Source organism: Drosophila novamexicana, unplaced genomic scaffold (genome assembly GCF_003285875.2).
Source record: "Drosophila novamexicana strain 15010-1031.04,08,12 unplaced genomic scaffold, DnovRS2.1 tig00004554-arrow-pilon, whole genome shotgun sequence".
Classification (NCBI taxonomy): domain Eukaryota; kingdom Metazoa; phylum Arthropoda; class Insecta; order Diptera; family Drosophilidae; genus Drosophila; species Drosophila novamexicana.
In genome coordinates, this window is record NW_020825051.1 from 2032146 (window position 1) to 2053879 (window position 21734).

Consider the following 21734-nt stretch of genomic DNA (forward strand, 5'->3'; position numbering starts at 1 on the left):
TTAGGTTAAGCGCTGTTCTCTTAAACGACGGCGGCGGCGGCAGCGTTTGGTTGCTATTTAAACAAGCTGGATTAATTGCTGTTAATAAAAATTGCTACGCCATATCAAAATTTAATTTGTATACAAAGTCCAGTATAATTTTAAAGTGCAACATGTCGCTACTATTAAAAGCCGCTACTACTACACGTCAGCTCATTCATAAGGTTTCTTTAACATATGTTAACCCGCGTTGACCTTTGCCTCAAACTCCATTTCTTTGTTTATCTTAAGGCACCGGTGCTGCAGCAGCAGTTGCGGTATCTAAATTTGTTGGAGTTCCAGTCCAAGGATTTGCTACAAAAATATGGAGTTGCCATACAACAATTCAAGGTCTTGGATAACTCCAAAGATGATACGCAAGCTGTCCAATCATTTGGTAATCAAGCGAAGACAAATTGACCAAAATTTATATAATCGTTGCATTAATTGTTGCTAATTACCACGCAGATTGTGACGAGTATGTGGTCAAGGCGCAGATATTAGCCGGCGGGCGCGGCAAGGGTATCTTTGATAATGGCTTCAAGGGAGGCGTGCACATAACCTCAAAGTAAGTGGCCATCATTTGCTGCCGTCTCTGCAATGATAACGCGGTCGCGATAAGAGGATGGCTGCCAAATAATAAACATTAATAATTGCCCAGTACTTTTGCATTGCAGCAAGAGCGATGTGCTTTCGCTGAGCAAACAAATGATAGGCAACCGTCTGATTACCAAGCAGACGCCCAAATCGGGTATACTGGTCAACAAGGTGATGGTGGCACGCAGTGTAAATATTACACGCGAGACCTATCTCTGCATTTTGCTGGATCGCGAACACAATGGACCTGTGCTGATTGCTTCGCCTGCTGGCGGCATGGACATTGAAGCCGTGGCTGCCGAAACCCCCGAGAAGATTAAGACTGTGCCCTTGAGCATTAACAAGCCAATACCAGAGGCCGTGCTGCTCGAGGTCGCCAAGTTTCTGGAATTTAAAGGAGATACTGTGCAACGCTGTGCCGACGAGATTCAAAAGCTTTACACACTTTTCAAGGCCGTGGATGCTGTGCAAATTGAAATTAATCCCTTGGCCGAGACCGACAATGGCGAAGTTATTTCTGTGGATGCCAAATTGAATTTTGATGACAATGCAGAGTTCCGACAGAAGGACATTTTTGCCTTGGACACCCACGAAGAGGACGCTGATCCGCGTGAGGTAGAGGCATCTAAATATAATCTCAACTATGTGGCCATGGACGGAAACATTGGCTGTTTAGTTAATGGCGCCGGCCTAGCCATGGCCACCATGGACATTATAAAGTTGAATGGCGGTGAGCCGGCAAACTTCTTGGATGTCGGTGGCGGAGTCAAGGAGGACCAGGTGACCAAAGCTTTTGAAATCCTCACGTCCGATCCGAAAGTTAAGGGCATACTGGTGAATGTGTTCGGTGGCATTGTCAACTGCGCGACCATTGCCAATGGCATTGTGGCTGCCTCCAAGAAATTAAAACTGAACGTGCCGCTGGTCGTGCGCCTAGAGGGCACCAATGTAACCAAGGCACGGGAGATCCTGAAGAAGTCAGGTCTGCCAATACAGACGGCCAGTGACTTGGATGATGCCGCGCAGAAGGCGGTAGCTGCCCTCTAAAACTGAAGATAAGAAGCTTCTAAATTGTCAAAGACGCACATGGTTTAGCATTTAAACGTACAAAACATAGTAGTTATGCATGGACGGGCCTTTTATTCATTTAAAGACTGTAAACACAATACATATAAAGATTGTTATATTTTACGAAAATACTTGTTTAATGTGTATGTTTGAGTGAACGGCGGGCAAGCCTCTGTTAAAGTGCACTTATAAAGGGACCGCAAGTAATGTTTATGATTATTTGTTTAATCAGAGTGATCTTGGTAGTGCCCGACTAGTGAATATCCAAACCTAATTCGTTAATTGACATGAAACTTATAATATAATATAGAATAATTACAGTCCCTGGTTACATACGATTGCAGCCCTGCGTTATCGATACTCAAGCTTAGTCGTGCGGATAGCTGTCACGACACTGTTATTCGCATGTTAATTCCAACTTAAGCTTAATTAGCAGATTTTGTTTTTCCAGTTATGTCGAATATCCTAACCTTTTTTTACTTAGCCTTATTAAAAATTGCGCCCCCAATTGCATTAAAAAAAATTGCAAATATAAACGAAAAAATTGAACTTAAGCAAAATGCGCGAACTGCGACTTAGTTCCGTGAGTCAGTTCAGAGAGCCGCTCAATTGAACGTGCTCCAAGCGATGATATGCAACTCTGCAGTCCACACCCTAAGCCTAAGAAACAAACATTCGAAGTCTGTGAAATATTGCCAATTCTTTGTACAAAGCATGCAAAAATCGCCACATTTTGCACGCGAGGAATACCAGGAGCACCTTCCCAATCCACACAATACCGTCAACATGAAGCGCCGCACCCTAGCAGGCAGCTGTGGCGTTGGCGTCTTCATCTTTGCATTCGCCTTCATAGCAATAGCGTTTGCAACGCCCAGTTGGCTGGTTAGCGATTATCGCATTACGGGTGCCAAGTTGGAGAGATTGGGTCTATGGGTGCACTGTTTTCGTTCGCTGCCCGATGTGAACGATGACAGCCAGCGCCGCTTCTTTGTAGGCTGCCGTTGGGTGTATGACCCATTTACAAAGGGCTACGATGAGATACGCGGATTCCTGCTGCCTGCCTTCATGATAACCACACAGTTTTTCTACACGCTCGCGTTTATTGGCATGCTGGTCAGTGCCATTGGCGTTCTGGTGTTTTTCCTCTGCGCTGGACCAGATCAAAAGCACTTCATCAATCTAATTCGTGGTGTGGGCTATGTGCTATTGGGTGCTGGCGTCAGTGCGGCCATTGCAGTGATTGTGTTTGCCGTGTTTGGCAATCGCAATGGTTGGATGCCGGAGCATGCGAACAACTGGTTCGGATGGTCTTTTGTGCTGGCGTGTGTGGGCACGGTCATGACACTGGTGGCAGCCACGCTTTTCCTTACCGAGGCACATGTGCAGCAACGGAAACGTGTACAGTTCAAGGAGTCGCAGACACGTTTTGAGCTTGTGCGTGGCTAACGCTGACTGCGTTAGTCCCTTGACAAGGTGACAATAAAGTCGGTAAGTATGTGTGTTATGCACCTCGGGAGAACAAAGTAACCTTTAACCTTAATTTCGTTTGCTTGCAGCAGCATACAACACAACCATAAATACAACAACAAAAACATTCCGTCCCCACGACATTCTACAAAGAATTCTCACCATATAATTAAACGTAGTTTTAGATGCAAAAAACCAGCCGCTAGTTGAATGTTTATGCAATTGTCAGACAACATTTCCGCACCAACCATGCCACATTACATCCAAAGAGACTTGCAGTTGGTACTTATGAATCATCCAATCTACAGTTCATTAACACGTCCGCAACAACAAGAGAGATAGGCTGGCGATTGTTCTACGGAAGACTGACTGTAACTGCAATGCTTCATCTCAATTTCTGCAGCAACAACAACAACAACAGCAACCACAACGCCAACTACACATCAATGAAGCTCATTCCACTAGAAGCTCAAATGAATCATTATCGCGTGTATATCAATATTTGCATACCAAATTGCGCTCAATTAACGCACAACGTCACCTACCCCCCGGTCCCCTTCCGTATTATCAATTAGTTTTGTTTTTGTCGTCGCATGCGCTTAGAACTAACAACAAGTAAAACACTCGTGCCTTAATTAGACAGCTTTGCTATAGCTTAAAGTGCCTTCATATAAAATAATCAAAATATCTTTAGTTTCTCATACCTGAAAAATCGCGATGCGACGACTAACGATTGGATTGCATAAACTTCTACTAATCTAGTGCCTTAGTTAAGATTTCAGTACCCAAAAAAAATGAGAATCATAGTTAAGCAATACGAAACGTAAACGTCCAATACTTTTAAGACACTCCATTTTTTATTCGAATATTTACAAACGTTTACCTGTTAAATAATAACTGTCTTTTAGTGCTTGTCTAACCTGTAACTCTGTCTTACAAACTGTGTACCATATGCAAAAGTATTTAAACTGTTTTACTATATACACACACCTACATACAATGCAATATATATATATTTTTATATATATGTATATATGAATATATATATATATATGTGTAGCTTTTTTGTACAAATGACTTTTTAGCTAAAGCGAAAAATAATAAAGTTTTTTTTATTGTATACAAACAAATAACAAAATGCATTGGTTTCCACTTGCATTTCCATGTATCTTTGTATTTGTTATGCGAGTTCAAGGCAACAAAACTAATAACAATAGCCCCAAAAAACTTTGTGTGAACTTTTCCCATGAGGTTCAGTGCAGCTGTGTTGGGCAAATAACTATAGTTATAACAGACTCAGGGTTTGTGCAACATTTGCAACACATTGCATTTGGATCTATAACAAATCCAAGCGTCTGTTGGCAACTGCATGTGTTTTGTGACATAATCACAATTCGATATAAAGTAAAAGTGAAGCATCTAAATCAGATTTTTTATTTATTTAAAGAATGAAATGCCTTTTAACGACTTTGTTTTTTAATTCCTACGCAAATTGATTCATTTCACAAACGATTTGACCGTCACTTTAAAATGCTTTTAAATGCAAGCTAAAAAAAATTGATTAAATTTGTATTTTATTTGGGCATAATTAGTCAGGCACGTCGGACTTAATGCAAACTAAGAATTATGAAATAATATTTAGCAGAGTGACCCACGCATTGGATACCCAAACTTGGCAAAGTGCGCCCAGTTTCAGGTTTAAAACTCGTGAGGACGTGTCGAAAATGCTCTGAAGCTATTGAGGCGTGAAAGATCAGCGCAGTCTGCATTGATGGATGGATTAATGGTGAGTTAAGCAAATTTAATTTAAAGAAGAAAAAAAAATCGGCACAGATCTGATTAGCACTTGTCGAACCGGATGCTGGACTGACCGACTGGACTGACTCATTGAAGCAGCCTATTCAAATCAGATAGCCTTGATGAGCTATACAAAAATGTGCTAAGCGCAAATTTATTTACGAATTTATAATGGCACTCCAAATCAGAATATAAAACTCACTTGGCATGACCTCAGACGAATACTTAAAATTTTGCAAAAGCCGTTAGTAAAGCAAATAAATCCGATTACGAGCACAGGGTATAATAAAAAGTAACGGAACGGATCGAAATACTGTGAGAACATATATTTCTCGAGTTGTCGACAGTTGGCGGGTTCAGCAAACCGCATGACGGCATAAATGTCAGCAAATGACAGTTGCGAGAAAAATTCTAAATTGACCATAGAACATGATTATTATTACATTTTGATTTACGCCAAGAAATAATTAAACAATTTGTGCGCTTAAAAAAACTTGGAATTCTCAACTGATTTAAAGATATATCAAATATTTTGCGGAAGATTGCGTGTGTACGAAATAAAAATGAAAAAATATATATATGTATAAATATATAAATGTATTTATTCAAATGCAAATAAATATAAATAAAATAAGCATATACATATAAATTTTTAAAATGAAAAGAAGACGCAAAGCAAACTTCAGTCTTAAACACAAATAAATTCTTTGTTAATTTGTAGCTAACTTTAGGCAGTTGCGAGCTTTTTAAACAAATTTCGTTTTCATTAGCATAAAATGTGGCTGCTATCAAGAACTTGTCCGAAGGATAGACAGACGGTCAGTCTACGCGTCGGTTCAGCAGCCGGATAAAAAAACGGAAAAAAAAATATTAATTTCTGAGCGAAGCAAGATTAACAAAGGTCTTGGACCTGTTCTAAAGCGCCTAACAGAGATTAATTGCCAAAGAGTTTAGATAAATATTCAATAGATTTGTATACCCTTGCAGAGGGTATTAAAGTGATGTCACGAAGTGTGTAACCCAGAGAAGGAAACGCCTCTGGCTTCATAAGGTGAAATATATATTACATATACTCTACTGGCCGGAGACTTTTCATTCTTTGGATAACACATTTTATATATATACGTCTATATATTCTTCAGCCTGCCCACGTCGACATAGCCCTGTCCGATTGTTAGTTTCTGTAGACACTAGTCTCCCATGTATCATAGGGGGCAGGTTGTACAAATCAAGCTACAGATCTCGTGTTGTGTTGGGTTCACTTCCAGAATATATCTATCCAACTTTGGATTTGGTCAGTAATCTACCAGTCCATGTCTCAATCAAGGAATTTGAATAAGCTGTTCGTGTTTTCGTAAGGCTGATTTTCATAAGCTAAATGATCTCATTTTACAAGTCGATTGGTCCCAACTGTACAATTGTGCAGACATTGAAGTTGCAATTGAAATATTTTATGATACCCTGTACCCGCTCTTTGCCTGCTTCCCTCTTGATTACCCAGCGGGGTTTGATAGGTCTACTTGATTCTCTAGGTAACTAATGAGATAAAAAAAGCAGTTTTCAGATCAAACTTTTCAACGAAAAATTCCATATGCTTTATGGATTACCTTCGACGTTGTCGCCTTCAGATCTTAGATCGTTAAGAATCAGCTTTTTTTTTACAAAAACTTTTGATTTTTTTTTTAAATATCTTTTCTAAAATTATTATTTGCAAAATCTGATCAGTATCAAATCACTTTAATTTTTAGAAGAATCGGTTGAACAAATATATATGCTTGGAAGAGTTTTCCGTTTTCATAACATCTTAGGCCAACCCATTTATGAGCTTCACTATTCTCATCTATTATCTAAAGACATCTAATATCTCTAGATTTGTCTGAAAGGGTATTCATTCTTCGGCGTTTCATTCCAAATTTTTTTTATTTGGATGCTACGTGTATCAAGTGAATGAACGCATTGAAATTAAGAGTTTGTGGTATTTAAGAAACCGAAAGTGCGCTTTCGATTACGCAAATGATGTTTTTTCTCTTTTTTTCTCTCTTTTGGATAAACACATTAGTTGGATTATTGTTTGCGGGACGCAAACTTTTGTTGTTTTGCGAGCGCAACTCCAAATATTGTTGTTCAAGAGTTGGTTTTTTAGATCTGTCACATTAATATGTATGTGCTTCATTAAAACTTAATCGTCGTATTTACTGGTATTTACAAATAGAACTACTTTCATGGCACAGGCACAAAATGGCCAAAACAAGCGGCCGCACATGATAAACTAGTCTCGTTTATTGGATCTCATTTAAGTGGTTTCCTTTTATGATATTCACATGATTTTCGATTTCGACTATGCCGTTGACCTTGAGCTTGACCAGGACAAATACTGGTTGGTTTGTTCGGCTCTGACGTCTTTGTTTGTTATTTGCGACTTTTAATGATGCATGCCCCGCTCTTAAAATCCATCTAATAGGCAAATCGTTTCTCATTTGCATATTCTCAAAAATGAACAGCAAAATAGCTACCTCAGGTTGTCTAAAATGGAGCAGCTGTGCAGGAGCCAGCAACTATGTGATTAGCATTTTAATCAGGTTTATCCGATTATTTTATAATCTATATAAACTTTCTAAATGTTGAAGACAAAGGTATTTAATGCTTAGATCAGAATAAAATTTGTTTTAATTATATCTGAAGGGACGAATAGCATTTTATGGCAAACCTAGCCCTTTTAACTAAGTCTGGACAAAATTTTTAATGTTTTATGCCTTTTTTGCATTTTAAATGAGCTCAATGATCTTTATTATTAAGAAAAATATGTATCGGCCAGTTCCTTGAACTTCACATAGTACCTCAAATAGAAAGAAAAAAAAAACATGCTGAGCCGGGCATAACATAGGCTTTGAATATAATAAAAGTGTGAATATATATTTAGCAAAGATACAAGATAATACACAAATGGTTCAGCCCAGACGGGAACTTGTGCGAGCGAGAGATATTATCATTTAAATGATTTGGCTAACATGATGCCAACATGATGCCGCCAAGCCGGACAGACGAGCTGGTGGCATAAAAATAGTGCTGAGCCAACATTTGGCCAGATAAAAGAGCTAACTTATATGATATTTATGTAAAAATACGATTGCGGTGGGCAGTCCGGGTACAGGTAAAACTAGCCTACGGACGCAAATGCGAGTCGATAATGAAATTTGGTGAGTTATGAAAGTAAAATGGCATTAACACTTCATATGTATAGCAGAAGCGGGCTGGGCTTAGCCAAAAACCACATGAAACTAGAATAGTTATAAATGGTTCGAAATTTATGCAGAGTGTAGAATTTTGGCTGGAAAGTGTATGCTGACTAATAAAACAAGCTGCCATATAAAGTAAACTATAAGGTTGGCATTCAAAAATGTGATCGACTCTTCTGGTCCTAGATGAAAAAATCAAATTTTTAGTTAACAAAATGGGCTTGTTTGACTAGATTTGGAGCGATGTTTTTACGAGCGCATTTTAATTGTATTTTATTTGTTATTGTTTATATAAAAACATAAAAAAACACACAACATAAACTTGGCTAAAAGCCAGCTAATTGAATTATTTCCATGCAAATCGTAAAAATCTAAAGGTCCGCCTTCGAAACTGTACCATAAATTCCAATTCCTCAGTTGCAAAATATTTAACACAATCTCCCGTCACAATTGTCTGCTAAAACGTTATTTAATTTGCCTTTTGCTTTAGTTTTTTGGCTTAGTTCAAATTAATCTTTGTTTTTATTTGTGCGATGCCTCAATGCCACTGGTCTTGGCTTTTATTTAGTATTATTATTATTTTTTTAGCCATCTCATGTGTTTGCATTTCCTGAAATGTCAAAAGTGAGCTAACTAAGGCACGTTATATAAAGATATAAGTATCAATAGACAATCAAAACACAAATATTTAAATTAAGTTTCAAAATTATGCAAGTCGGTTTGTGTATTACTTTTTGTGTCTTAGAATTGAATATAATGCACGAATGAATTATATTAACTAACTATTCCAGTATTCTATAAATATTTATACATATTTATAGCTAAATAAATAGTTTAAAAAAGTTGCTAGTCTAGCTCTAAATGAAATGCCAACAAATGACAAACCCTGTCGCTCAGCTAAACGTCTTCTCAATTAGAGCATATAACATCTTACTGATTGGCTGACTAATCTAACAAATCTTCGATATATGTTTTAATCGAATACGACAATTAAGTAATTAAATGTATATTCGAAAAGATTCTTAATTCCACAGCAAGTGGTTCATCGCATAAATGCAAAATTGATTAATCAAGTTTTTTTTTTCGATTTATCAGTTAATTTAATGTGCTAAATAAATTAGCGAAATTTGATAAGAGCGAATGTCAACTAATTTTCAGACGGAAATACTCGACTTCTCAGGCTGCAAACGACCTTTAGGCACAGAGAAAAAAAAAAATAAACAAAAATATAAAACAATATCTGAAAAATACCATTAGCATTAAAAAAACACTGACTGCAGCCTTCTGAAGACTTTTTTGATTGATTGATTGATTGCAAAGTTGGTGGTGAAATTTTTTGCATTTAGTTGGCAGTTTGTTTGACTGTCAAATGTTCATGTTTCTTGCCGCCTAAATAGCCTTCATGTCAACGCAATGCATAATTCCAAATCGGACAACAGAAACTATATTAAAGTTCTTCGGAAATATGTCTTGTATTTCCTCTTGTTTAAAACAAAAACGAAAAAAAAAGACTGTAAACATAAATTATGCTTATCATTAAAGACAAGCAATTTGAATGCAAACTATTTGTTTAAATCTTTATTGTATTTGTTGCTATTTATGATGATATATGGCCGAAGACCTCCAGCTGCTTTGGCAAACAAGTTTTAATTCTGATATCATTGATAAGATATCGTATACCAACAGCTTGCTGTCATTTTGACAGTTCTGTCATTTGTTTCAGCATTATCATAATTTTAATTGGCTAAATATAGAGACACGCATTTTAGTTGGAGTTGTGTAAATATGGGAGAGGGGGAAGTGGGAAGTTCTTAAAAATTCCCACAAAACTAGCTGCCATTGTTAGCTGTTGTAATGAGCACACGTCATAGGCTTAGTTAGATTTTAATTCACGCTCTTCGCCTTTGACTAATGCATTTTTAATTAACTACAAGAAGCATAATGACATCATTTGCTTCGCTGTTCTGATTTTGAGAAATTATGTCAACTGGAAGACGATAAAATCCAATAAGGCTTTCATTTTCCATATTTTAACAGATTATTTCACATGACATTAAAGGATTGCCTTTGAATAATGCTGTTTTTCTTGGAAATTAAATGCCATGTCTGGGAAATGGCCCGCATGACTTGCTGCAGGCCAAGAACCTTAAGCGGCATTTTGTGGTTGATTTATTTTTCGCAGGCTGCAATGTCGCTGTGGTCCAAGGTTAGACATGCGACGACCCCTTCCTCAAGTTCAGCTGGCCACGTAGCCAAGAGAGTCATTCAACTTTTGCCAGGCTTTCATGTTTCGCTGATAAGGTTGCATAAGCATCCGCCTCAACAGCGATGCATGCAACCGGCGTTGCTCTGTGGGGCAGCAGCTGGATGCCGCCTGTAACAAGGTCAACGCATGCTGTCGGCTTGTGTAACAGGCAGAAAGGCGGACAGGAAACTGGTGATTCATGCCTACAAATTGTGGGGCTGGCTATGTGGGGCAGGTTACCTTAAATTTAAAATTGATAGCTTCACGAAGTTGTGTGTGTGGTAAAAGGCCCGGGCCCAAACGCAACGGATCAGTCACTCGCTTGAGTCAGAGCCGTCTGATGCCCAGCTAAAGTCTGGGCCAAGCATTGACATTTGATATTTTAAACAGTTCCGACTCGTCAAGGGGAATTGCAATTTACAGGCTTTCTAAATTTGGCCAGATTGGCAAAATGTTCGCCAATTCAACGCAGCAATTGCGTTTCATTAAAGACCTGTTGACTTGGTTGGCACGCATAAAATATGTGATAAACTCAAACTATTGGCCGAGTGTTAAAAACGATACAACGTTCAGATACATATTTGTCAGACTTATTTCCAATGTTGTTAGTTGTTGCATATATTAAAAACATTTAACTCGTTTGTCGGCTTTGATTTTGGTGCTTTTTGTTCTCATCAAAGGTCGTCTTCAAAATTTTCAACATTTTTTTCCGTTCTGTTCGTAAAAAAACAAAACCAAACGCGTGGGCTGCAAAAATAAAAACGTACACGCCAAATTTATGCTAAATTATAGACTTAAAAGAATTATTTAATTCTTTTTTTTGCACACAACAAAAATTACATTAATATGCCAAAAAATATGTTCAATAAATTTGCTTAAGCGATACGCATGGCTCATATTTTTGTTTCAATGAAAAAGTGACAAAAATGCATTTACATATGCAATTGTATATATAAATATAAACAAGTTGAATCCATTTAATACACATAAAACTCAATTTTTCACTTTTGTTTTCAATATTTTTAAGGCACAGCTTGAGCTTTGCTGGAAGCTCAATATTTTAATATATAAGTAGGGCCTTATACTTGGTCAGATTTTATTTTTAGCTTAAAAATGGGCGGATATTTTAAAGAAATCAAATATTAAATGCAAAATAATAAGTGAACCCTACGCTGTTCATTTCGGGCATTGCTGTTTGCTAAGCAACTTCTAAGTGAATAAGAAATGAAATAAAAGTTATAAATTTTAAGGCAATAACAACTCGTATGACTCATGATTACCCTTTCTCATTTGTTTAATTTTTGAAAATTCATTTAAATATTTTTTGTGTAGTGCACAACAGATGTCACTGTGGCCTTATAATCATGCACAGCCCACGAGGAAGCTGCGTACAGATATCGATTTAATTCCAAAAAATGTAAGCCGTGCAGATTGCCTCTGCTGGGCCAAAGGAGTTGCAAGCTGTGTATTGATTCATATTTATACCCTTGTAATGGGTATTATAATTTGTCGTAAAAGGTGTGATATATATCCGACCCCATTAAGTATTAATATTTTAGGTCAGCATCAACAGGCGAGTTGTCTGTCTGTGTAGTATCTTAAAGCTATCGTCTTAAAACTTTGCATAGGTCCGCTATATCATATACCTCCCATAGGAACGATCAGTCCAAAAGTGGCTCTTTTCGAGTTGCACTATTCTTACATTTCTGCAAAAGCGAAATATTTACAAGAGTATTAAATCTTCGGTGTGGCGAAGGTATCCTTATTTTCTCGTTTTTACACCTTTTTTTATTGTTCATATGTATCTGAATTTTATAATTGTTTTGTCTGCGATGGTTGACTTTGCCTTGACTTAAGCATTGTCATTAATTTCACCCTGTTTACGACAGAAGCTTATTATTAGCAAGTGTGTCAATTACAGTTTTCAAGAGCAACAAATGAGCGCATCTAGTCGATCAACTTTAGCTAATTGTTTCCTTTTACCCGAAATAATAATAATAACGCACATGCACTACGTGTCGTATACGCAATGCCTTTGCTTTGGCTTAGTGTCAGCCGCAGCTCAGCAACTACTCACAGAATTCTAAATTCTTAGGCGGATCATCAAACGGAAGCATGTCGTCTATGAGGTGTCTCAATTAAGCCAAATGTATTAAGATTCGGCTAATCAATTTCCCATATGATCTCAGCGTTAGCTACCGTGTGAGTTCACAACAAAATTAAAAAAATAAAGGAACAACACGATGCGTGGCTAAGAAAATATTCTGATCTATGGCTGGCAATTTATTTTAATTATGGCACGACGAAAACAATTAATTCATACGGAAATCAAAAAATCGCATTCTGCATGCCCAAAACAAAAAAGGCGCTATTATGTAAGCATTAATTAAATCAACAAAACTAACCAACTATTTTTAAGATACTGCACTCATTTGATATTCAAATAGTCTGTCTGATAACCGGCTGAGGCAGAGCCAAAAAACAGCAACAACAACCGCCTCATATGGCTGCTATCTATGGCCAATAGATCAGTTTTCGATTAGTGCTCAAAATTAAGTCAAAATAAACACGAAAAACCCGAATTTTCAATTAAAGACAAAGACTTTTGAATATATATACATATAAATTCTTTGGCAAAAAATGAAAAAAAAGAAAAAATCTTAAAATTTTAATATTTTTTTTGTATAAAGCACAAAACCTGAAAGTGAAGCTGAATTCTTGAAACACGCAAGTCCATGCTCTAGCTAAGTAGGGGTTGTCCGTGTCAGGCTCCGCGCGCGTCAGAGAGAGAGAGAGAAAGAGAGAGAGAGAGAGAGAGTAGCAGCATTTTATTGAGTATACGATCCGTGCTCAGCTGCAACTTAGTTAGGCTCATCTTTGCTCTTGCCCATATAAATTAACCAATGCGACGAAACAAAACTTGTTTCGAGCTACGCAAATCACACACACTCACACACATACACACACACAGATACACACACTGGCACGCACTTTAAACCATATTTTAGCAAGGCACACACACACACAATCAACTGTCACTGGAGCTGCTCCCAAACTCATTTGTATTGGGGGGGGGCGCTACTCTCAGGTTGGGTCTTGGTCTTTTTATATATTTTTTTTTCGTTTTTTTTTTGTTTTCATCTGCGTTGTTTATATGGCAAAGACGAGCTGCGTTCATCTTCAGTTCGTCCACATCGGTCACCACGGTATGAGCTCTAGTTAGGCTCCCTCCCCCCAAGTAAATACAGTGATCTTCAACTTATTCAGTGCAAACACAAACTTAAACTGAATCAAGAATTTCAAAAAAATTGAAAAAATAAACTGTACTCAACCACAAGGACAACAATTGCATGTGTGCTTAACTGAAAATAATTGTGCTTAAATATATATAAAAATATATTTTAAAAACTTTTTCTTCATTTTCTTTATATATTTCAAGATTGGAACAAAGTATTTTTCAATTGCAAAAATTTGTTAAAAAAGCAAATAAATAAATAATTACTGGCGTTTCTTGTGTCAATTTACAATTGTTCGTTGCAAAATGGCGCGTGCAGTTTTTTGCATGGTGAGTGTTAAGCTTAAAGTTAAGATTAAATAAATAATCATTTAACTAAACATTAGTTGTTAATGATAAAGCATTCAGTATTATCAAAACTTCAATTTATCTTAATTATAAGTCTTAATTGATGTCCAAGCAACATGTTGATAAAACAAAATTGCATAGCTATCTTATGAAGTAATTATTATCATATTATTACGATCGTAATGCGTTAATAGGCCCCCAGCTACCGTTTTGAGTCATGGCCAAAACTGAAATTCCCGTCTGTGCATACTAACACTTAGCGCTTAGCTAAAAATTGGTAGATGAGAAATGCAAATAAATAATCGAAATTTGAGTTCAGGCCGTGTTTGCTTGGAAATGCATGAAACCCAAGGCTGAGGTTATGGCACAGTCTGTAGAAATCAAATAACATTTGCGAATCTTAATTTGCAGCCAAAGCTGCCAGGCACATATTTATATATTATTGGCATGTATTGCAGGTTAAGCTTCAAGTCCGGGTCAAGCTGTAACTATACTTGGGTATTTTCTTAAAAATATGTTTATACTATTCCAGGTGTTAGGCAAATACAACAAAGTATGCGTTAATAACCGGCATTTTTTCATAAATGCAAACAAACGCCGGCGAAGTCTTGTTGGTTTTAGACACAGCGCCAAGTCTCGCCTAGTTTTTCAATATATATAAACAACTTGTATGCCGTTTCGTCTGGCTGTTTATGTAGTATATTTTGGTCAGCTGCTAAACTGTAATTACTGAGATTTCAATTTTGTACCTCCTTTTTGTTTTTAAGTTTGCGTCAGCTGACAAAAATGCGGCCTGACAGTAAAAAATCACATCGAAATAAATTTGCGTATCGAACAAAAGCGCAGTAAATGTTTCTTCTTTTTTTTCTATATGAAAGTCATTAAATTAGCTACAATTATTGTTTTTTTTTTTTGGGCATTTGTTCAAAATGAGTAATTTAGTTGTTGCTCTTTTTCGAATTTTATGCAAATTGGCAATTGCGTTGTTGTCCAAATTGAAGGCATGCCAAAACCCAGTTCCGGCTAATGTTAGTGGACATTTCTATTTGATGCACAATCTATGATAGAGATCATATAATAATTATGTATTTATTAGCTTAGTTTTTGACACATCACGACTGTTCCAAGGGCAATCTGATGCTTCATTAAAAACTGCGCTAAATTCATTCTAAGAATTCTAAGCTTTTTCGCTGGCTTATGCTAATTGTTATAATTGCAAAGAAGAAAACTTGTAACTGCGGTTGCCTTAAATTGAATGAAGTTGAGCTGGGGCGTGACAGGAGACCGCACTATTGAGCACGACCTGAATGCTTAAAGGTGCATTCCCTTTCCATATGAAATCAACAATTGGTAGCTGTTGCCATGTCTAATAAAACGCAGGCTGACAATTTATGACAGGTAGTCAGCAAAATACCTGAAGAAGCTGACATAATGGCACTCTAAAACACACTGCGATATCATCATGAGCAGCAGCAGTAACACCTTTAGCCTAGACAAGGTAGGTGACAAATATTTTGGGTTCGCCTTTTTTTTGTCACCTGTCACGTGCCACAGTTTCTTGACCTGCTGTGCGTCTGTGGGGTTATGCGTGCCCACTTTTTTTTACATATATATTTATTTTTATCAAGATTTCTCTGTTCGTCATCAAATGTCTGCTGGGCCAATTTCTTGCTCACCCATGGACACATCTTGGCCAAAGATTGCAGGCACGTACGCGGAATTTGTTGGCCAATTTGTTTGGCTTGCGGTCGTCGCTCTGACTTGTCACAAATGCCCTGGCCGCATGTTACTTATGTACAGTTTGCACAGGAAGTTATTTCTTGCCCAAAAGCAAATAGTCGTCGCCAATGTTTGTTAATTTTCTGTCAGTGGACAGGATGTTTCTAATTTCGTATTGTTTATAAGATTATGAACTTAAATGTCTTTCAAGAGCATCTGCGATTCGCTGTGGCAACATGAGTTTTGTTTTTTATTTCCTCTAACAGAAGTTGACAGTGGAATTTTAAAATGTCGGGAATTTCTTTTTGTCTTTTGTATTTGCGCGCTGCACTTACAGATTTCGCATTTAGATAGACTGTAGCATCAAGCTTGCCCTGGCAGCCGAGCAAGTGTTTTGTATTTGTATCTGCAAAGGTAGCATTCTATGTGACTGTAAAAGTCGACGGCCTAGCCAGGTGCTTAGCATGCCAAATAGGCTGGGAGCTAGTTTTATGGGCTCTATTTGGGTCTATAGACGGTTGGCTTTTTACAGTCGTTCACAGCTGTAAAGTGTGTTTATTGGTAATTGCAAACGCATTTTCTTAGATTTATTGTGCTTAAGCTGACGTTGATTTGTCCTAGTCGAACTATGTTCGACTAATGCATTTCACTTTCTACGATTAGCTCACTTTTGCAATCTTTTGTTCTGAGTTCACATTCACTTTTGATGGCCGCAAATTTCTTCACTTTCAATATGGCATTTAAAAGGCGCTCTTAAAGGTCTCCGTCTATAAACTTTTGTTAGCTCATCAGCCAAAGTATTGCTTATAAAAGGCAAGCCCGCAAAATTTGTTATCGCACATATATCTATAATAAAAAATCTAGAAATGCAAATTAGATTTTGATATTCGTCAGCGATTAAAAAAAACCACAAAACGCAAATAGTTAAAGCCAAAACGAAGAAACGGCTGTGTGTGAAGCTAAGATTGAGGTTTTCTCGTTTAAATAAAAACGAAAACGATATACGTAAAGGCATTTGATATATGTGTGTGTAGCCTGAGCAAATGTCAAAAGTCGCTTAAAGAAAGTAAAAGTTATTTGCATAATAAATAACTCCAAAACTATATAGTATATGCGTTTGCGTAGGTTTCAAAATATGTGGCCAGCAAACATGATGTCAGCTTGGGCTTGTTTTAATTAGAGGTCTGAATAGCCTTTGTTCAAATGCAACAATTAAGGCGAGTGCCAACAGTTCGAGTACATATATTTCTATATATATATTGGCGAGTGCTACTCTATAAACAATGTCTAACTGCACTTTGTCAGCCGCTCTGACTTTCGATGATATCAATGAACTCATAAGCGCTATTCCTTAATACAAATTTGTATTTGACAAACAAATTCTGCGCTAATTAAATCAGAGTCTGGATTAACTGGAAAAACCCAAAAAAAAGGCCATCGTCTAGAGCTGGTAAGACTTGTTCTTTTTTGTTTGTATTTTTATTGAACTGCTAGAATTTTTGTTACTAACAAAGAATGTCTGTTTGAGCTTCATTAACTCTTATTTCGTTTGATTTGTTGCTGGGTTGGTTTTTGCGATCTGTAAATGGAACTGAATACGTTAAGCTTTGTTCAGGGATTTAACATTTCACAACGCATACACTTTTTCGAAATTTCACAATCCCAACAACCAAATTTATGAACTGCAGCTAAATAATTTCAATAAAATGCAGTCGTTGTGTTGTTTGTTGTGTTTTTTTTTTTCGTATGAATCTTGTCATCGATTAAGGCCAGACACAGCCCAAAGCAGTTGCATTTTATGATAAACATATTTCTTGGCTCTTATTGTCGTTGGCAGTTTTGTTCAGCGCCAGTTACCAGATGACAATTGACCTTGAAGTGTAAGTCCATAAGATACCCAAAAAATAAAGAGAGGAAAGATATGTATAAAAGATTTCGTTGACGTTAAAAGGGCAAGCAAAAGATGCTGAAACTGAAACCAGTTTTATAACGGGCCGAGGAAACTTGGGATATCATGGACTATACTCATTATTACGTTGATCATTACGATGATGATGATGATGATGTTGGCAAGTCGTGGTTGTAGCTTGCCATGTAAACAAACGACTGTGCGTGCGAACAACTCGATTAATATGTAGTGTATATATATGTAGATGGCATATGGTATGGTGGCCTGTTGCCTCTGTTGGAACGCCCAGCTGTCTCTCGATATGTCTGACAACTTATGCAAAAAACTATGCAAGATTCATAGCTCATTGTAATGGTTTTTGAGACCGCGAGACAAGGCTGAACTGGCAGAACTTTTGGGTCAGCCGCCTTTTGCTACATACGACATGTTCAATAATAGTTGCCAACGTCTTAACTGTTGAGGCGAGCTGGGGCTTGAATGATATACGAGCAGCAGAACTTGTTGGATGTTGCACGCACCTCGGCAAAATGAACTTTTAAATGCCGCTTATTCGCGCTTCATCGACGCATTTGCCACTCGCAGTTGCCAGTTGCAGTTGCCAACTGGGCCACATGCCAACTGTGCATTCAAAACTAAATTGTCTTTAAAATTGATTTTACTTGAAATGCGATTTGACTGCTTGCGTCATGCATGAATTACATATGAGCCAACCGAGATTTGGGGCATGCCACAAGAGCTCACCTGCTGGGGTGCGGTAGCTGCCAGTCCCTGAATAACTAATTAAATATAACAAACGATTTTGTGCTTTACTTTTACCAATGCCGACAGCTCAATGGCTTAAAGCTTGGGTAATTAGTCATGTGGGTGGTAATAGATGGGCGCGGTTAGCCAATTAATTAACTCAATTATGATGTGTGCGCGTATGAGAGTAAGTTGATTGAAGTTTACCATAATATCCCGCAGCTTTAATTTATTTTCAGCATTTGCAAATTTTATTAATGCAATTTCTGATCAATTTTGCAATTTAATACGCTTGACAGATGCTTTAAAATAATTTTAAAAATATATTACTTTCATTAAGTGCAAGCTTAAAGTTTGTTAAACAAGTTAAGCTGGCCCAGTTTTTCCGTTACATCAATCAACTTCGCTTAAAATCTCGTTAAAGTTTTTAAAGCATTAACAATATTTACTTTAAAGTTCTTTAATTTTTGCTTAACGCATATTTATGAGCCCCGCTCGCAGCTGACATAAAATTCCGCAGTTTCGTAGATGAAATTTTGTAAAGCTGACGAAAAGCTTTCGCACAACATTATTAATTTCTTTTGGTAAAAAGGTCAATGTTGTAAATGAGTCATGTGTGTGCAACAAGAGGAAGAGCGACGGACAGTGATGCCCCATCAAAGAAATTGTAGTCAAAACAGAAACCGTTAAAGTTGCCGCTAGATATGTGGGTGACACGATGACCTCCGTTGTCAGCAGCTGCAATAAATGAACACAAATTAAAAATAAAAAAACTATAAAAAATGATTATTTTGATTTGTGGAGATTTTGGAGCAGGCGTACAGGTAGCCGTCACCTTGATAGCCAGCATCAGCTGCATAAATGTTTATGAATTGATTGTCAAAGAATTTTGCAACAATCGGAATCTTAAAATTTAGCTACAACTCAGTTTCCAGCCTCGTTGGCTCGGCCATTAAAACAAATTTGCATTAATGAGATTCCATTGGCTCTTGTGTGTGTGTTTTAGCTGGTGCTCAGGCTTTGAGTGTGCGTCGACCGGATCGAGTTCAGCCTCCTTCAAATGGTTTCGTTTTTGCTTTTCATTGTATTGACGTGAGCTGCAAAGCATATTCAGTTCGATATTGATATAAGCTTGGCTATATCAAATTATTGACCTTATCGCATTTCAAATTTTTGGCTCATTGGCATTAATTTTATGGGCATTAAGTCTGACAATTAAACGTGATTGTCCACGCTTGAGGATTATTAATAACCATAATTTATAAATAAATAATAAAAACTGTATTAGTTGCATTTTTACAGCTGCATTTAGCTTTAGTTACCAATTTATATCTTTGTTTTCTGTACATATTTCATATTTTATTTCTCAGTTTTCTTTTCTGGTAACCTTAACCCAAACGCACCCAAGTCGCGCCCAGAAATTGTCGATTTATTTTGTATAAAATGGCAGATACAAATTTGTAGTAAAAGATAATAGAAAACAGTTAAACAAATAAACAAATTACCTAATAAATTCATCAAAAAGAAAAAAAAACACGTGTAAAAACTGATAAATTATTTAGCTTAGTGCGAAGGTCAGTCTCCAAATTTTGTAGCTCTTGGTAGCCTCGAGTAGTGTCTATTAAGAGACATACATATTTAAGAATTATTGCTCAATGAATTCTACTATATTAGTATCTAGATTTTTGTTCAACATTATAATACTATGGAACTGGTTTCTTTATAAGGAAGTTTTTTTTTTGTTGAGCATTGCCGGAACTCGAGTTAAGTTATGTACAATGTGATTAAAAATATGTAAATTTTCATTTTCGTAGATACGCAGGAAAGATACGTGTTTTCAGGTTATTTTCAATTTGGGTTTTTGGGTAAAAAGTGAGTGGGCATAAGTCTTGCAAAATCAACGCAGACAGCCTCTCTCTTCCTCTTGAAATAAAGGCAATTCAATTTACATTGATTTGGCTGTCATTCTATATGTCGTACAGTGCATTAATATCTAAGCTAATTGAGCATAGCTGTCAGCAGAGCTTGTAAAATCAACTGGTTTGCTGGCGCTGACATTTTTCGCTGACTATGCGTAGCTGACGGATGCGCAAGCGGCTAAAAGATACAAATGTATCTACGTGCGCTCATGCAGCGTGGCAGCAATTTGCTGCGACAAATGCGCACAAAATTGACTTAGTAGGTGCAGCTAAAAGCACCACAATTCCAGTTCAACAAAAAGATTGTCATCTTTCTGACGCTTGACGGGCAAAACTTGACTGAAAACAAGAATTCGACTAAATACTCATACCCATTTATATATATATTTAACGCCTTTGACATTTTGCCTGCCTATATGAGCGGCATTTTGGGCATTATTTGGTTGCTTTAATTTTGCAACCTAAACGTATCGAACCGGATCTAAATGGTTGCTGATTTGAATACAGAAACAACAAAAGCCAGTGCCAAGCTCAGCTCTCAGACTAACTGCTTTGACTGAGGCATCTTTGTTTGAGTCATCTCACACGCTCGCTGTGGTCTATGTAAATTAAGTCAATATGCCACAGAGACAAAAATCTGTGTGTTAAAAGCAAAAGTTGTGGGCGTGTCTTGCATGGCATTGCACTGACAATAAGGCGTTCACATTTATCATGCCACTATTGCCACTTGACAGCTGCTCATTAGGCTATTGATATGTCTGTTATATCTTACCAAATTATATAATACTTATTTTACCCTTCATTTGCAGGTCGTCGCTTGCATTTGGTTGCAATGCGTTTACTCTGCCAAATTTGATGCAGAGAATCGACGTCTGATTGTCGATATCAATGATCAAAAGACAACGAACCAACAATATTATTCGTCAAACTTTGACACAAGTAAGTAATGACGTTTATCAATTTAACACATACGCTTAATCACATTGAAAACATCAAAACTGAAAAAAAAAAACAAAAGAATTCTGAAACTATATCAAAATTTGTATTTCCCACACATTGAAATTGTAATATATTAGTTTGAAATTTGTATCATCGTATCCAATCTATATCATTACGACTAAATCTATTTGCAAAAAAAAAAAAAACAACCATTCATACAGTTTGTTAGTTTTTGTGTACATCGTTTCGCCCTGTAACTCGTTAATCGTATTTTTACCAAGTAGCTCGATTTGTATTTTGTAATTTGTTTGTTTTTAAGTAGTTGCCCAAATTATATTATTCTTGTATTATTGAGTAGATTTAAGTTATCGTCTTGTCCCTACCCGCCCCCAAACCACCAACTTCAGCAGTTTCGATCAAAACTTACACATTAATACCCCGAAATCGAAAACCAAACGAAACAACAACAACAACAAACAATCAACAACAACAACAA

General features: G+C 36.9%; 3 protein-coding genes across 4 annotated transcripts; all 3 read left to right on the forward strand.

Annotated features, from left to right (window-relative positions):
• The first annotated feature begins 11 nt into the window (after window positions 1–11).
• LOC115769574 (succinate--CoA ligase [GDP-forming] subunit beta, mitochondrial) lies at window positions 12–1924 on the forward strand. Its single transcript, XM_030714438.1, has 4 exons — window positions 12–203; window positions 271–415; window positions 487–586; window positions 696–1924. Exons 1-4 carry the CDS (start codon window positions 153–155, stop codon window positions 1660–1662), a joined length of 1263 nt encoding a protein of 420 aa, XP_030570298.1. The 5' UTR covers window positions 12–152; the 3' UTR covers window positions 1663–1924.
• A 418-nt stretch (window positions 1925–2342) lies between these two features.
• LOC115769487 lies at window positions 2343–4230 on the forward strand. 2 transcript variants are annotated; one of them, XM_030714306.1, is made up of 2 exons: window positions 2343–3171; window positions 3243–4230. In XM_030714306.1, the coding sequence occupies exon 1, from the start codon at window positions 2398–2400 to the stop codon at window positions 3127–3129; it is 732 nt and encodes a 243-aa protein (XP_030570166.1). In that variant the 5' UTR covers window positions 2343–2397; the 3' UTR covers window positions 3130–3171; window positions 3243–4230. The 2 variants fall into 2 exon arrangements, with proteins under 2 accessions (XP_030570166.1, XP_030570165.1); XM_030714305.1 differs by having other exon boundaries at window positions 3240–4229.
• A 9739-nt stretch (window positions 4231–13969) lies between these two features.
• On the forward strand, window positions 13970–21246 carry LOC115769719. The gene is made up of 2 exons (XM_030714650.1): window positions 13970–13993; window positions 21109–21246. Exons 1-2 carry the CDS (start codon window positions 13970–13972, stop codon window positions 21244–21246), a joined length of 162 nt encoding a protein of 53 aa, XP_030570510.1.
• The last annotated feature ends 488 nt before the right edge of the window (window positions 21247–21734 follow it).